The sequence below is a fragment of the Limulus polyphemus genome, unplaced genomic scaffold (genome assembly GCF_000517525.1).
Source record: "Limulus polyphemus unplaced genomic scaffold, Limulus_polyphemus-2.1.2 Scaffold2538, whole genome shotgun sequence".
Taxonomy (NCBI): domain Eukaryota; kingdom Metazoa; phylum Arthropoda; class Merostomata; order Xiphosura; family Limulidae; genus Limulus; species Limulus polyphemus.
In genome coordinates, this window is record NW_013668148.1 from 8,128 (window position 1) to 26,592 (window position 18,465).

An 18,465-nucleotide genomic window follows, 5' to 3' on the forward strand; every position below is an offset into this window, starting at 1 on the left:
TGGTCAATTTGACTGACCTTGTAACCACCAAAAAAAGTTGAAATAAACCTAAATTAACTTTTTTCTTTCTAGAAGGACTTCAAATTGTAACATGAAACTACATTTGTTTATCCTAAGTATCTCTAAGTTTGTAACATTATACCTCTATTTATAATTAAATTTTATTGTTTTATTGCCCTATAATCCATGTCTAACTACTATCAGCACAATTATAAGTTGTAAATCACTCAGGGGAACATGCAGCTCAGGTTATGCTGTTGAATTACATTACCCATGAGCATGCCTTGTGAACCATTTTAATTATATTATTATTATTACTTTTTTTTACCTAATCTAGTCTTAAATAATTTAAAAAAAATCCATATTTTTAGATTTTAGGTACTTTTATAATCAAAAATAAATATGACAAACAAGAAATAAAGCACTTACCCAATCTTTTTTTTTCTTGCCCTCGATTGTTGAGGACAGTTAAGCCTGATTTTTTATAGTAATTATTGTAATGCACTTAAAAATTTTTTGTTTAATTAAATAATGCACCAAAGAATATAGACTAATAACATGCAAAAAGTTGACATATTCATTTACCTTTCAAAATTTTCCTGGCTTTGTAACTATGCGACAAGAGCTGTTACAAATTCATCCAAGCTAGTCATTAACTTTCCCATGGGAGTGAATCTTGTACTGTGAGTGAAATTGACAATATTCTGTTCAGAATACAATGTTATACAATACATCATTTGATAGATGAAAATCTTGACTTTCTATCAAAATTCTATGACAAAACTTTGTCAAAACTTTGTACATTTCCTGTTATGTTAAACTTATGTTAAAGTTTTTCTTCATTACCCATTCAAGCCGTTTCCAACCATTATATGACTTTCTATTAGTTATAGGTAATATATATAATGAAACGTAAGAGAGAACTATCAACGAATTGTGAAAGAGAGGATGTGACAGGTGGGTGTGGCAGGAGGGGTCTGATTTTCTATTGGATAGCTCTGTAACCAAACAAAATTGAAGGCTATAAAAATTATGGTGTGTTTGAGCAATAAAGATTTTATAAAGAGTATTTTACATTTAATTTCATACATTTTCGAGAGGTGATGAATAAAATAGGGATGATAACATGCTAAGACAAAATGTGTCACGTGGGTCAGGATATTTCCTTGTAGATTTAAGAACTTAACTTGTATACTATTAAAATATCGATTACTAGCTAAGATTTTATGCAATTCTTTAAACAAAATTATGAAAACCAATTTGTAGTTGTTCTTGCATGCATTAAAAATAAATTTCAGAGTTGAAATTTATTCAACAAAATATTAAGCTTATTAAATTTTGTATATACAAATTTTGATTTTGTGTTGATTTCAGCATTTGTGTTTATTAATTTTCTGAAATTCTTATAAGCATTATACAGCACTTGTAGCCCTCTAAATAGGAAAGTAATAATTTTGAATAAAAGCTCTAAAATGACATTCTATTTTGAACATAGGTGAAGTTTTATTGATTTTTGACCAGTTTTTTTTCATTTTGTAGCATAACTTGTATACCTCAGCTTTTGTGTAGATTAGTTTGGGGATAAATTGCTAGAAAGAAATATATTCTTTAATAACTTGCTTTATGGTTGTAGCCCCAATACATATATATATATATTTATTTTCCATCTTACTTTATCATTTTATACTTCATTTGAATTATGATGTTGCTGTATGATAGGAAAAGAACAAGTTTGTATGGGACAAATTGAGGTAGGCGTACTAAAGTCACTTGGAGTTAGACCATGTCATGTTTAATTTGCCAACAAGGCCACTGTGTTAGGATTTTGTTGAATTAGACATTATCGACCTAAGTAATTACTTTAGTGGGCAAAGAAAGTCACCTAAAACCAATGTCAGAAAAGATACATAAATGAATATGAAATGGGTTTAAAACACATTACATATATTAAGTGAAACCTTCTCGTTAAAATTTAAAATGTTGGCTTGCTTATAATTTTGGTTTAGTAAATAAGGTATTTTTATTGTAAGCCAGTGATTGTAAACACAATGAAATTGAGTGCAGTATTTTTCAAATCAAAACAAACATAGCATTGAGTTTTTTTAAATGAAAACTTTATAGGAAAGTTTAAAGATAATGTAGGAAGAATACATATCAGTAATAAAAAAATCTACAACAAAGGGAAATATTTTTGTTTCTTAAAAAAACTTCCCACAATGAAATATTTTCAAAATTTTCAAGCTGCAAATTAAAACAAATATTACATAGAAAAATAAGATATTTTGTGAGCAGAAGCCAACTGTAGAAAGTTTTTTGAAGTTTTAAACTATCTCACCCAGTTGGTTCTTTAAAATTAAAAAAAAAAATGTGTTGATTCAATACATCCAGGCTTGATGAGGGTTAAAGCACTGAAACCATGACATGACATTTTCTTTTCATCATTTCAAATGTGTGCATTTACCTTGTTTTTTATTCATTGATTGACAGATTTTCTTTACCTGAAACACTTTCTTTTTTAATATTTATTCTAGTTTGTTCTAAGTTTTATTTTTTGTGCTTTTTATTTTGCATAACTCTTCATTCACTTTACATCCAGTATTCCTTCTAATAAAAAATACATTTAGATAATGGCTTCTTCTTTTTATTTTAATACATACATATAAAATAATCAGTATATCTGAAACTCCAGTCAGTACACAGACTTAAGGTTAGCAAACAACTTCATACTTATCATCCAATATACAATGTAAACATCTATAAAGGTATGAAACAAGGCTGTAAAGAACAAAACTATGACTTACTTATTTCAATGATTATTTTTGGCTATTTAGATTTTTTCAGCAGTTTTACATTTACTTCTAAGCATAAATGCCATTCTGATTGCTTAACAGAAAAACTGATTAAAAATACATTGAAATATTTTTGTTGAGCTGGAAGTATTTTAGTGAAATATATGTAGACCAGTGATCACATGAAATTTGCAAGTGACTTTGCTATGATTCTGAACTCAGAATAAACTGAGATGTTTCAGCATACGTATTAAAAGTGAATAATAATTTTTCTTTGTATCAAGTATAATTGAAGCTAAACATTAAAAAAATACATTCAGTTAAATAAATTTTGTCTAAAAGTTCCACTTTACTACCAGTATCTTACTATCTCTTGCATATTTTTGCCCAGATGTAATGAAAGTTTTGCATTTTTATAAAACTAGTTTGTGCCACCTTAGAACTTTTAAATATTGTTGCTTTTGGTTGTTAAAATATTATGCTTAAAACTTTATGCTTGACACCTAACTAATTACTTATATAGTAAAATGTTAAATTACAGAAGCAAATTCAAGGTAAAAATTAAAAGTTAGCAAAGTTTGTGGTTTTAATTTTGTATAAAATCATTATTTGCTTTGGACTGTAAATAAGTTATTGCATGCACAGTAGGGTCTTTGTATTGTATCTCCTGTTTTATGTGAAAATTGCAACTAAGTAGTCTTTAGCAGGAAGATGACTCACTTCTCCATATATCTTGTTCATTATCTTAACAAATTGTATTTGTTGATAGTTGACTTAACTGATCATGACAAAACCTTATTACAAAAATGATTAACATGTCAGCTTGCATAACAAGCTTGTTTTAATGTTTAAGTTTCTTTACAATGCCTAATATATCTAATCACAAGCCTATTTATATTTTATAAATTTTTCCCTATCTTCACAAAAACTGGCTCTTTTCCTCTGAGATCTAAGTGAACTTGCCTTTGGTTTGTCTTAATATCCTGTAACACTATTAAGCTGACTAATAACCCTAACCCTTTATCAGGTTGTGGATATTATGAAAACCAATGTGGAGAAAGTTTTGGAACGGGATCAGAAACTATCTGAGTTGGATGATCGTGCAGGTAATAATGGATTTTGATGCTTGACAATCTTGGAATGATTTTTCAGTTTTATAAGCCTGCAAGAGTAGATAGATAATATGGTGCTTAGTATAGTACAGAGTTTCATCTGCAAAAGTGTATGTTTTTTCTTATGTTTTCACATGGTTACAGTTTAAAGAAGAGGTATTTTATGAGTAGTTAGGAATTAATGAGACAGATGCTTATCATGCCTCAAAGCTTGAAATATACATGCATTAAAATATGCGTATGTTTTTAATTTAGGCTTTTAATTGCAAACCAAAGGTTAGAAATCACCAAAACTTGAAAAATAGATATCTTTCTGCTTACCTTATTAATGAGCTACTTTTGTAGTTTGGAAAAGTTAATTTTAAGTACATTTCAAAATAACATATTATCCAAACAGTAATGAAATTTATGTCTTAAGGGTATAAATTTACACCTAGAACAATGTTTAAAGTATCATTTGATAAAGATTTTGACAGACTAGCTATATCTTTGTTTTTTTTAAGCTTAGTGTTTGTCTAATAATACAGTATTACATTTTGATGAGCTATTGTTCACACTTGATAATGAAATATATTCTTTATTTGTTGCAGTGTTTTTGGTACTGTAAAATCTTCCTTTTCATGAAACTATAAAAAATATCTTAGTATCTTACAAATCACCTTCACTTAGCTTTTGCTGCAAAGTGACTAAAGCACTGTTACTTTCATTTTGTATATATACTGATGTTTTATTTTCAAGTCAGTTCTGTTTTTGTATTCCTTTATTTTCACCTAGCCTCTCTTACGGAGTAACTCCTGAAGTATAGGCATATCTCTATATGTGTGTGAATAATGTTCATGGTTTGTTACCTAAAGACCTGAAGGCATTCTGTTTTCACAGTCAAAATTAATATTTCTTTATTATAATCATGATTCAACAACAAATGTAAATTTAAGTAATATTTTCTGATAAATGAGTTAAAATATATTAGGTAGTAAGACTAATTTAAATTGGTTTGGTTAGAATGTTTAATAAAAGATACTTAAATATTTTAATGTGTATAAAAATGTAGTTGACAATAACTAGCAATCAAAGATTGATATGTAAATGAATAACCTTTAAGATAATCCCTAAAATGATAAATATCATTATGATATTGATTTTTCTACAAAGGTTATTGGCTGTGGCATAGAGGCTCAGAGGTTTTCAAGTACAAACTTTTAGCTCATAGCTCCATCATCTCTTGACCAATTTGAGATCTAATTACAGTTTTGGACTCAGGAGGTCAAATCCTTTTTATTGATATATTTCACCATGCCCAAGAGGTCTCATAGATTAATTTACTCTAATCCTGCCGTAAAAGAATTTCAATTGGAGCGAAGGCTTGTAAAGATCCTGTGATGAGTAACAAAATCAAATTGTGTATACATGTGCCCCATGCTTTGTATTGCTGATGCACAAAAATATAGCTAATAAAAAGGAAAAAAAGTTCTCATAAATTAATTTACTCTAATCCTATCTAAAAGAACTTCAAGTGTTGCAGCTATTGAGGGTTCCCTTATATTTTTTAATCTGATCATGTTTGGCTCAAAATTGGGCCAATTAAACTTTGAAATAAGCAGGGGGTGTGAAAAATCCAAAGATTTGATGGAATCTATCCATTTCACATGAAAAGTGTGAGTCCTGAGATAAATGTAAGTTTGTTTAAAACTTTTTTGAGTGGGTGGTCAGAGTCTGGCCTGATGTTGGGCAAATTTCATCTGAATCTAATATCATAAGAGTAGACAATGCAACACACACACACATATCAGTCATTCATATTTGACAGGCACCATTACGCTGATGCTTGAACATGACCAGGAAAGCACCCTCATCAAGTCTGTCATGAAGCTTACTGTTTTAGGCTTACTACTAGCCTTTTTGTTCTTATCAAGAAATATATACCTTTGAATTCAAATCCTGTTATTAATTGTCATGGTTGTTATGTATGAAGTAATGCAATATTTTTGAACAATGTCATTGTATATAGACATTGAATATTTGTAAAGAGAAACTAGGTCAATATTTTATGGTTGAAATAAAAAATTGGATATTAAATTATTAGTAAATTCAGATTAGAAAGAAGAATTTTATCAAATTTGATGAACTACTTTCTGCATGACATGAGGCTGCAAGGGCTGCCATATTGATCTGAGGTCATCATAGTTCAGTGGCATGCTTTGAACATGTCTCAGTTTAGCCAGCAACATTCGTTTTTATTGATAGAAAAACAGTACAATTCAGTCCATACAAATTGTTAAAATAGGTTGAGTGCAAGATAACTTTCATTTTAAATATAAGAATACTTTTCTTCATCTTATAGTTTTCATATTTCATTTGCATAATCTATAGAACCTCCTAAATGAATATTAAATGTTTTTTATGGTAAATTTTTATATTTTATTTTTCATTTTCTCTGCCATATCACCAACTCTAACTATTATCATCAACAAAGTGCAATGATATGATTAAAATTAGGATATAGAAAAAAGTACATACCTTTTAATTTTTTGTAGAATATCTTTAAAGATATTGTTTGGGTTATATTCATAATTTCAGGTTTTTTCACATATAGTTAATTTCTAATGTTTTATTTTCCTTTCTTGTTCTTTACTATTTATTCTTCATTTTGACACAAGTCAGTGGTGCCCTTGAGGCATATTAAAGTGGTTCTGGGAGATGTGCTGCCCTTCGGTTAAATTTTCATGCACTGGACAATATTGTAAGCCTTGAAAACTAATGCAAAGTATGATGTATATTTCTAAAATGTTTAAACTTTCAATTATGCATTTTAAAACATAACTAATATATAATTAACTAAAATATAAAAGTAAGACCTGAATACAATTTAAACTGTATCTCCAACTATAGTGCTATAGTTGTTTAGGCAGCTAAAAATACCATAGTTTGTTACATGTACCCCTTGATGACAACTGCATGCCAATTTTCAAAATAAAGCTCAAACAAATCTGTTGAAGGTGGACTTGGCACCTATCAGGGGTAGACAAAATTTATTACTTGTTTCAACTGTATTAATTTAGAGAACTTTGAAATGTATGAGTTAAAAGGTTATGTAAGCATCTCATAATATAAACATACATCTGCACAACTTCCATTATATTATTGAAGATAGAGTGTCAAAGAAGAGAATTTTCATAGCTTGTTGGTCATGTGACAATACATCTGAAGTTTTAAGTAATTTTTTGAAAGGTTTCTTTTGAAATAAAGAACTTAAAACTTCAAATCATAACATATACTGTAACGTTAATTTAATTCACATAAATTGATAGTAAAGGTGCTTGATTAAATTTTGAATGTAATAGGTTGACTTATGCAGAAAAGTGTTTAAAGGGGTACTGTACCCTTTGCTTGTGTGTGTAATTATTGGGGTATCATTCTGTGAACTGCACTGATTAAAAAATACGTTATTTCAACAAAGGTTAAATTTGACATGCTTATAAATCTTTGTTTTGGTACCAGATGCATTGCAGCAGGGAGCATCACAGTTTGAACAGCAGGCTGGTAAATTGAAGAGAAAATTCTGGTGGAAGAATTGCAAGGTGAGTTAAAAATTGCTTATTTTTTAGGATTTATTCTACAACATTGAAACTTTAAACTATTCAAAATATTCAAGTTAAATTAAGGTTCAAGTTGTATAAGGACATTTATACAAAATGCATTTGTAAAATTTACTAAGATATCATTAACTTAAAAGATACCTCCCCAAAATAATTAGTTGTAGACATTTTAGTTCAGTTAAAAACCTAATTTGTGTTTTCAGTTCATTATTGTTTCTGAATCACACCATAGTTCTAAACCTATGCCAACTTGTCTTTATTTAAAGGGAGTACCAGTTATTACAAATCAGTTTTTTCATTTCCACCTACAATTAATTTATATTTATCTTTTTTTTTTCCTTTATGGTGGAACAATGGTAATAGCTGACTCCAGTAGACAGAACAAATTTTTTTCTGAGCATTGTTGTTTTGAAGTACATTTTTAGAAAGAATCAGCATAAAATTCTAAAATTAGTTTCGTAAAAAGTTTGTTCAGTTTATAAAAGTAAAACTGCTTCTTGTTCATAGTAATATATATATTTTTTGATTAAAATTTTATAAAAATTAAATCTGTTTATATATTGTATTCTGTGGTTGTATTGTGTAAATAATGTGCATTATCCATTTAAAATATTCAAAGCTGTTATATCCAGGTATTAGCAGAGTTAATCCTTGGGGGAAAAAATGGACAGTACATCCCATAATAGAAATGTCTTTTTTCAGATGATTGCTATAATGGTTGGAATTGGTGTAGTTATCATAGTCATTATTGTTGGTAAGTATCTCACTTTCTCTGCTATTATGACAGATAAATTTCTCCAATTCCCAAAGCAAATGTTTGTTTGAGTTAGTAAACTCATTTCAGTGGATTTTTATTTCATGCAATTTTTATAAATTTTTGACTAGGCTCTTCAAGTAGCAGTTTAGATCATCAAAGGTTCCAAATTAAACCGTATACTTGTAGAAACTTATCTATGCCACCGTAATCATTGATTGTCTATGCAAGATATTCTTTCTAAATTTATGAAAATAAATCGAGCTGAATTGTAAGATGTCTTCTGCAAGGGTGTAGTGGTAAAAATAAAGTATTGAAGTTCACTTAAAATTTATCATGAACATGTGTTTGACAAATGTCACTGACATTTAGGTGCCGTGACAGTAACTTAATATAGCAAGGGAGACCAGATCCTCTTTGCCCCAAGAACATTTGAGCCAGTTTTCAGTTTTTAGCAACTTGTGTGTTTGAGACAAACAAAATATACACCCTGCTCTTTTTGTGCAATTTAAGAAGGCAATACACAACTTAAGGAGTCTCAAATCTTTTATGAACATAAATTGAAGGGCAGAGATGTTGGAATTAGTTAATTCATTAAAAGTTTCATTTCAACAAAACAGTGGATGTTTGGGTGTTGCTGAGTGGCAGATAGCCTCAGTAGCTTTTCCATAAATACAAATAAAAAATATTTTTAGGTTTTTTTTATTGAGAATAATAGTTTAGTTGATCATAATTGATTAATCACTAGTATGAGTATCATGACATTTGTTTTTTTGGTCCTTTTTTTTCTCTAATTTTTTACAACCCCTATCTAAAGTATGGAATTGTACATAATTTGATCGTTACAAATATTACTAATGCAAAGTGTAATTTTAATAGTCTTCAATCTGATTTGTTTAAGGAGTCAAAAACTAGAAAATTAGACCCACTTGCCACACCCACCTGTCACATCATGTCTTTCACAAGTTGCCAGTAATTCTCTCTGATGCTTTATACTGTATCATTTATAACCAATAGGAAGGCAATGTTTTGATCTATCGATTAACATATAATGTTACACTGTTTTCAGTAGAACATATTGACAATTTCATCCTCAGTTCAGATTGAGCAGCTAAGTTAATTACTTTAACCCATCTTGTCTTAGCTAAAAGGCCAGTTAAGTTATAATAGTTATAGGACATTGTTTGGTTTGTGCATGTTATTCTTCTGTGTTTGTAGGTGCATTATCTAGTACCATCATTATAAAGTAGGTTTAAATTTCATTGGCAACTGACAGCAAAAAAAAAATGTCAAACATAAGTACTATATTTTTTCGTTTTTCATGTATATTTTTATAAAAGTAATTAGAAACTTATTAGGCTAGATAACATAACGAAAAAAAAAATTATTTATGAAGTGTGCTCACAAGCAACTTGTGCACTACATCATTCAAGATGGTAATGTGAGCTATGCATTTGCCAAATAAGTTACAACTTTTGTGATGGAATTATTAGTTAAACATGGTTCAAAGGGTAGTAAAACAATAAAATTAAGTATAAATTGATGTATACTGTTATGAGCCTTAGCCATTTAGGATAAACAACTGTTGTTTTCAGTTACAATCTGCTATCATTCTAGAAAGAAAGAAAAAAGGGTAAGTTAGATTTTTGGACTTTTTATGGTGGTTACAAGGTTGGTCAAATTGACTGAGTCCATATAGAATTAGGGTAGAGAAAATAACAGTTAAAATATAAGGTTTTATAGAAAAAAAAAGTTTGATATTTATTTACAAGGTTTTAGAGATTATGCAAATTAAATTTGATAATGTTCAGATGAAGAAAAGTATTTTTAATCTTAACATGAAAATCACTTTGCTCTTGGAGCAGTCAATACTCTAACTCCATATATTTATGAACAAATCTTTAGTAAAAATACTTAATTAAAAAATCAGATTTTTTGTATACAAAAGACTTGTAATGTTTACTCAAAGCTTGCTAAATTCATGAATATACACAAAAAACATTAGAAGTTAAAGTATGAAAACTAATGTAAACTTTGTGGTTACAAGGTTAATGTGACTGACCCTGTATGGAAAGAGTTAATGGGCTTGATTACTCGATTAACAACTTCCACTAATTGCCAGGTTTTAATTTTAGCTATTAAGATTTCTCTGGGATATACAGTTTTTTGTTTTGTTTTTTCACAGTAAACAAAGATATTAACTGTTGATAAGAGGCAGAGAAACAATAAGTTTTTACATTGTTATTTTAGGAAAGATACCAAACTTTTTATTATTTTATAGTACTTTTTTTTTCAGTGTGATTATTTTTCAAGTGTCATTGTGTGCTATTTTCTGTACATACCTAGATATGCATAGCTTTATGTAGTATGAAGGGACAGTTTACAACATGATCTCATTTCTTTTGTCATTCACAGTTTTAGTACAGGAAAACTAGTTTGTCAAACTTCAGGTTGAATGAATAGTCTGCTTCAAAATATAGTTGTTTGATTAAACAAATGCAGTTCTCCAAGTAAGAAATTTATTTTAGGAGTCTGAAGTCTCTGACTTTTTTTTTTCAAGAGCTTGAGACTTTTAAGTTAAAATCACTCTTAAGATGGCAGTAATTAAGTTAGTTTTACCAGGATGTGGGTGCTACTAAAAATGGCAACCTGGCATGGCCTGGTGATTATGATGCTCAACTCGCAATGTGAGGGTTGCAGGTTCAAATCCCTGTCACAATGAACATGCTCGCCCTTTCAGCCATGGGAGCATTATAAAGTGATGGTCAATCCCACTATTCACTGGTAAAAGAGTAGCCTAAGAGTTGGTTGTGGGTAATGTTCATTAGCTGCCTTCCCTTTAGTGCTAACTTAGGGATAGCTAGTGCAGATAGCCCTCATGTAGCTTTGCACGAAATTCAAAACAAAACAAACTACTAGAAATGGATAAATAGAACTACATGCTAAATTTGATTAATAATCCACATATCTTCAATATTATAAGCATGACAGAGGCCACCTGGTTGGTCAACAGGAAGTTTATGGACTTACAATGCTCAAATCTGGTGTTCAAGTCCCGTGGTGGACAGAGTCCAGATAGCCCATTGTGTAGTTTTGTCATAAAAATAAAGAACAATGACAGTATGAATAAATATGTAAAAAAATAAAACATCCTACATGTTTCGACTGGTATTGGTCAGTCATCATCAGGATAATACAGTGCTACTGCTGCTTTGTACAAGCTTGATATTATTGGTATGCTTTCAAACAAAAACATGTCTTGATACTAGATGTAGGTCTATGTTTTTAATGTGGTGAGCAACATAAGCAACAGTCTTTACTATGGTTAGGTCATGAGAGTGATGAGTAGATATTATCTGTGGAACTACTAATTTAATTTAAACCAAATTCTGCCTCATTTTTCAGGGGATAAAATTTTATAGAATATTAAGCAAAGTATAAAATACATATTTGGAAAGTCCCAGGAAGTAAAAAAAGTAACATGCCCTTTAAAAATTTTCCTCTAAGATATGTGTGTTTAAAATCCAGTCAGTGAAAGTGATGAGACCTGGACCTAGTGAGTTTTAATTTACTGTATCATAGCAGTTAATATCAATTAATACAAACATAAATAAAGTGTAAGTTTTAAAATAAAATAGAATAAACTTTTCTTAAATATTTCTGCACTAAATTAACTTTACTAGTTTTTATATGAATGTTATACTGGTGATTAGTAGATGAGACATTCCTTCAGTCACGCCATAGTAAAATCAGTGTTGTTGAGAGACAACCAATCTCTTATTTTTCAGCTCATGCAAGAACAACTATTGCAAACAAAACTTCAGTATAATGGTAAAGAAAATTTTCCTTCAAACTGAACTTTTTTGTGCATATACAATATTTCTAGCTGTTTGAGAATTTTGACATATAACAACATGATTAATCATTTTGTAAGTTGGACAGATATTTAGCAAAGCAATTTTAATTATGGTAAATGCTAGGTAATGCATTTGAGTTATCATAATTTGATCACATTTGATATAGGTGGGAACCACTCATTAGTAGCTTGCCTGAAAAAAAAAAGTCTTGGCATAATGTGGATAAGTCACTCAAGCTGTGAAAGCAATGCTTTGTTGCTAGTATTTATAGACATATTGATAACAAGTCAAAATATGTACAATCCACTAGTTAGACTATACTTTGAATTCTGTGTATGGTTTTGGTCTTCTTATTTGAAAAAGGATATTTTTTTATAGAAAAGGTTTCAGGGGAGGGCTACTACGATGATTCCAGGTATAGAACAAGTTTGTAAAAGACAGGACACACAGTTAAGGCAGATTTTTTTTTTTTATGAGAGTGATTGATGTATGGAACAAGTAGCTGTCAGCAGTAGTGGAAGCCAACATTTTACAAGGTTTAAGAGGGGATTTGATGATTTCTGAAAATAAAGGGTGGGTTTAAGTTTTTACTTAATGTGGGTGTGCAAGGACAACCTTGAAGGATTAAATAGTTCCTTGCCGTCCACAATTTGTTGCTTGTGTTAGTTTATATTACATTGCTTTAAAATTTCATTACCACCATCTTGTCTCTGCAGGTGAGAGCCTACTTGCCAATATGTGTTTATATTGGCTGATGATGAAACAAGAGAAATCTAACAATCGGCTAAAATGTGTCAATTTGACTTCCTTCATGATATTTTGATAGTTGTTGAGAATTCAAATTTTGTACCAATCTTTTTGATGGTGTGTAATTTTGTCATAAATGTTGCTGTAAATACAAAAAAACAACAATATTTAATGAACAAAATCACTGAAAATGCTTGGTCATTTTTTCAACGTCCATACCATGGCAATCTAGCATCCATAAGCAAGTTAGGCCTCACAATCTGAGGGTCTAGGGTTTGAATCCCTGTCCTCCCAACATGCTTGCTCTTTTAGTTGTGAGGGTGTTATAATATGATGGTCAATCCCACTATTCGTTGGTAAAAGAATATCCAAAGATTTGGCAGTGAGTGGTGATGACTAGCTAGGGATGGCTTTGCACGAAATTAAAACTAAACCACAATCAAGTTCAATGATAACCAGTACGCCTTTGTGTAGCTTCACATTTAATTATGATGAATACCATCTAATTAAAATAGTACACACTAACTTAATTTCTGAGGTGTGTCTCATGAACTTCCTTGCAAAAATTCAAAACAATAGAAATTTTCCTAGACTTAGTTAATATTATAGATTCTTCCTTGAAAATTTTCATTTTTAACCCATTGACTGCTGATTTGCTGTATAGGGTACAGTCTGCCTCAGGCAGTTGAATGTGATTGTGCTGTGTACAGTGTATGGCTCACAAAAGTTTCACACTTATTTAAAGCAGCTGCAGTCAAAGGGGTAAAACCACTAATAACATTAAAAACTTAATGAAAAATCAAAGTTCTTAAATTTTAAGCCTTCTTTTATATTTAAAATTATAATAATAGTTTTAAATATAATCCCACCTTTTTCTTATAGTTAGTATAAAGCAATAACATAAAGCAAACAAACCTCCATACCAGCTGTAATATTACACCTAACTGGCTATAGATAGTTAAGGAAGATGTCAACCAACTAATCTATTCTTACAGTTTAAGCTGTTATTATTTTATATGAGCTGAGCGTGGCCTAGTGGGTAACATCCCAGACCCTGAATCCAAGGGTCCATGGTTCTCATTCTAATGCTGTAAACATTTTGCTTTGCATTTTTGAGCCAAGGGTGCATTATAAGAGTTATAGTCAAATCCTACTGTCCAATTAAAATAGCCCGAGAGCCTGAGGTGCCTGTATTTAAATAGCTACCTTCACTCTAGTCTGTTAATTCAAAGTTAGAGACAGCTAGTGCAGATATCACATGTCTAGCTTTGCAAGAATATCTGAAACTAACAAACCTTAAAGTTTATTTAAGAGCCAGTTTCTAGAGTTTTCACATATTGGGTCATTTTATTCATTTTTAAACCATGAAACTTTAAAAAGCTGTATTACTTTAACATAGACCTATTTTGACAGTATCTTGTAAACTGTCACAGCATCCTAAACTATTTCTTGACTATAAATTGATTATTATCCATTCTTGAAAAGCCTTGGTCAACTGGAAATGAAAAATTATTGAAGTGATTTATTCAAATCCATTGAAATTGAGTTTACTAGACCTTTTATTTGTTTTTGTATTTCTGTTCATTTTGTTAACACCAATTGCTTTGCTTTTTTATTTGCAGATGTGGGCCATAATTATAGGAATAATTCTCATAATTGTTATTATCATTGTTGGTAAGTTTTTGTTTTGTTTCGTATGTTTTTTACTTTTGTTTTGGAGTTTTCTTAAGTTTTTTTTAATTATTTGTTGTTTTTGTAAAAAAGATAGAGGTAAGTTTATTTTGTCTGTTTTATGATTTTTCTTTTACTTTGTCAGTTTAAATTCCTTATTTCCAAGATAATTCCAAATTTAATTTTAGTTTACTAATTTATAATTTTCATCGTTATACAAATTTATTTTTACACTGTAGTAGTCTTAACTGTTAACCCTCAAATATACAACTTGTTTTTGTATTGTTCACTAACAGTGTGGTCCTCGTAATGCATAATGTTGCCAGTTATAACACTAAATGTGAAGAACTGATAAAAACATTTGGCAAAATCACCCACTATCCATGTACAACACATAGGGAACTGTATCAGTAATTAGTGGGATTAATTGCAACATTGATGGGACTTCTGTTTAATTGTTTTTATGGGAATTTTTTGAGGTTCGTGACCCTTTCATCAGCAACCATAGACCCTCAAGCAGTTTGGTGAATAAAGAAGAACTGTGTTTAACTACATTTTGTTCTTGATACTGAAAAGGATAATTCATTATCATTTACAGATTCAGTTCCTTAACTGTAAGTTGTTGCTGCACTTTCTTTCCAAAAGAAACATTTCTTTTAGTTATTAATTGTTGGCTCTTTTGACAAATTGGCTAATTCTTAGTTCATTTGCATCCCCATTACAATAATTGAGGAAGAATCAGATAAGTGATGAATCAGGGTCACCATGCATCTTGAAAATTTTCAATGGAAAATGGAAAAACACATAAATGGCCTAGAAAACTGACTTTAAGAAATGCATTATCTGATTTAATAACAGTTTTTCATTTCATAGAAAAACTAATTGAAATGTATGTAATTAATTCTCTTGCTATTGACAGGTTAAAGGGTGCATGTCACAATGTTTTAAATAATTATTTTAAAAATGTAATTAATTTTTTATTAGTGTACCTCAATAAAATTGGCATCAAAATTTAGTAGGTCGTCAAGAAATTAATGTTGCTTTTTAAGTTGAAAAACCCTGAACAACTTGTGTATCGAAACAAAACATTAAATAAAATATTCTCCACTTTTGTCGATGATGCTTTTCAATCTTACAATTAGGTTGTTAATGCCCCGATTAAAGAAATCACTTGGCTTTGAAGCAAAAAATATATCGATGTCTTCTTTAACATTTTCCATATTTGCATACGTTTTCCCATTAAGATAGTAATCTGATGGTGCCATATCTGGAAAATATGGTGGGTGAGGGAGAACTTCCCAACCCAACTCCATAAACTTGTGTTGCATCAAAGTTGCCACATGCGGACGTGCACTGTCGTGGAGAAGAAGAAAACCTTTCCGATTGACGAGTGAAGGGCATTTCTGATGATAAGCTTGATTTAAATGTTCCAGTTGCTGACTATAGATCTCTACATTGATAGTTCGCTGTGGATTGATGAGATTGAAATGAATTACTCCTTTAATGTCCCACCAACTGCAAAGCATCACTTTCTGCAAATTGAGTCCAGGTTTTAGGGTCGGAAGTGGTTTTTGTCTAGGACCGAGCCATTGCTTTTGGCATTTAATATTTGCATAGAGAATCAATTTTTCATCACCAGTGACAATTCTGTCCAAAAATGGTTCACACGCATTACGTGCCAGAAGAGACAAAGCAACGTTCACACATTGGAAATGATTATCATCAGAGAGGCACCCAAACACCATCTTTATGTAGTTTTCCCATATTTGTTAGATGTTTACGTATTGTTTCATGAGAACATGCAATTTCAGGGCCATTTCACGAGTGTATTGCCTTATGTTAGACTCAACAAGCGTCTTTAGAGCATCAATTACAACCTTCTGTCATAGGCTCTTAACAGGAACCCTGAGGAGGTTTTCTGCTGAGGATGTTTCCTGTTTATCCTTACTTCTACATTGGCTCCCTGCCATCCTTGTCTCTTGTGCTTTAAACATGGTTTGTTTGTTGTTGGGACTTCTTGGGCTGTGATGCGGTTTTGGCACACTCATCTCCAGGCTTCTTATCTGAAAGGCCTCCACATGGTGCTGTCTTTGGAGTCGCAGGTGACCTCGGCCCATCAACATTCTACCCTTACTAACTCAGTAGCTCATTTGATGCAGTCGGGGGTGGTGTGGAACTGATTTCTGCCCCCGACCTTCCCTTCCAACCTCTTCCTGTCCCATCCTCCCTTGGTGCCAATGTTTGATGATTGCCTTGATGACACGATCCGTAAACAGCAGTACTAGTACAATCTGGTCTATTCGGGCCCACGTGGGAGATTGTCTCTTGAATTTCATTCATCTGTGGGGACCTTTTCTCTCAGATATCTGGGTTCACAAAGTTCTCTCGGAGGGATATGCTATCCCCTTTCTCTCCCTTCTGCCATTATCCAGTGCTCCCTTCCCTTCTCCTTGGATCTCATGACATGCCAGTGTCTGTCAGGAGCAGTTCAGGACCTCATTGAACAACAGGCTATCAAACCAGCTCACTAGGTTCATCGGGTTTTACCCTCACCTGTTTGTGGTTCACTAGATGATTGGAGACTGGTGTCCTGTCAATGATATATCCCGTCTCAATCAGTATGTTCACACTCCTTGCTTTACCATGGAGACACATTTCTCTTCGGTGGGCATTTTCTACAGGTCTTTGGATGACCAAGGTGGACATTTCCAATGCTAACCTATACATACCTGTGATGGAGCATTCCCCTCCATATCTTTGGTTTGTCCAATTTCATGCCATACCTATCGGCCTAGCCTCAGCACCATACATGTTTTCTCATGTGGGCTGCTCCTTTGCTCAACATATTTGTGCTATGAGGTTGCACTTCCATGTTTATACTGATGACTGGCTTTTTCTTACTCATTCTGAATGGGAATCAGCCTGTCACACTCATCAGCTCCTGGCCGAAGCTGCACGTGTGGGCTGGTTGGTCAACTTGGATAAGTCTTTCCTTTGTTCTACCCAATACCTTATCCATTTGGGTGTTTTCTTCAACACCCATCTCAGTTGGGCTCAACCCTTCTCCTCTCTGGCTCCATTCTATGGAATGGGCCATTCAGAAATCACTGTCTGTTCCCTCACTTACAGCTCGCAAGGTTCTATCACTTTTGGGATGTGGTCCTCCATGACCTCTCACATACCCCTTGGCAGGACCCATATGCAGTTTCTTCAATGGGTCTTTCACAATCAATGGAACCTTGCCCAGGATCCCATGGATACTTCTATATCCCTTCTCTCATCCCTTGTAGAGAATCTCCACTGGTGGTTTAACAGGGCTCACATGTTGGCAGGAGTCCTGCTTCCTCCTCTGTGGCCAGATTTACATCTGGACATTTTGGGTCGTTGATCTGTGGAGGTGAATTCTCTTCACATCAATGTTCTCAAGTTCCTGGCTGTTTGCCTGGCTTTGGATGAATTGTTTTCTCTTGCCAGCCGCCATCTGGTTATGAATCAATCCATCAAATCTACTATGGTGGCTTATGTCAAACACCAATGTGGCACCAGGTCCAGATCCCTATGTTTTTGCACTATGGATCTTTTTTATCGGGCTCTCCACACATCACATTCATAGCCGATTGTAATTCCCGACTGGATCGAGTTTAGCCAATGGAATGGTTCCTGCATCCTGCCATTTTTTGGTGGCTCTGTCTGCATCTGGGTATGCCCCATATCAATGCCTTTGCCACTGCTGTCAGTAATAAGTTACCTAGGTTTGATCCTTGGTCCTCCATCCTCGAGCCTTGGCTGTTGATGCCTTCAGCCAGGATTGGTCTCATCTGTTCCTTTATGTTTACCCCCCATCCATTTACTTTATCGGGTGGTCTCACTCTTCCATGCACGACTCTTCTGATTGCTCCTTACGGGTCTGCTCAACCTTAGTTTCCCTGGTTACTCCAA

General features: G+C 32.2%; 1 protein-coding gene across 1 annotated transcript in view; it reads left to right on the top strand.

The window, feature by feature from the left end:
- LOC106467235 (vesicle-associated membrane protein 3-like) overlaps positions 1 to 18,465 on the top strand; it is a gene marked incomplete at its 5' end in the record, with an annotated part of 33,171 nt that overhangs the window by 4,976 nt on the left and 9,730 nt on the right. The window contains 4 exons of the mRNA XM_022395372.1: positions 3,817 to 3,895; positions 7,400 to 7,479; positions 8,200 to 8,251; positions 14,478 to 14,529. Of these exons, the coding sequence (XP_022251080.1) occupies positions 3,817 to 3,895; positions 7,400 to 7,479; positions 8,200 to 8,251; positions 14,478 to 14,529 (263 nt within the window). The remainder of the gene's footprint in view (positions 1 to 3,816; positions 3,896 to 7,399; positions 7,480 to 8,199; positions 8,252 to 14,477; positions 14,530 to 18,465) is intronic.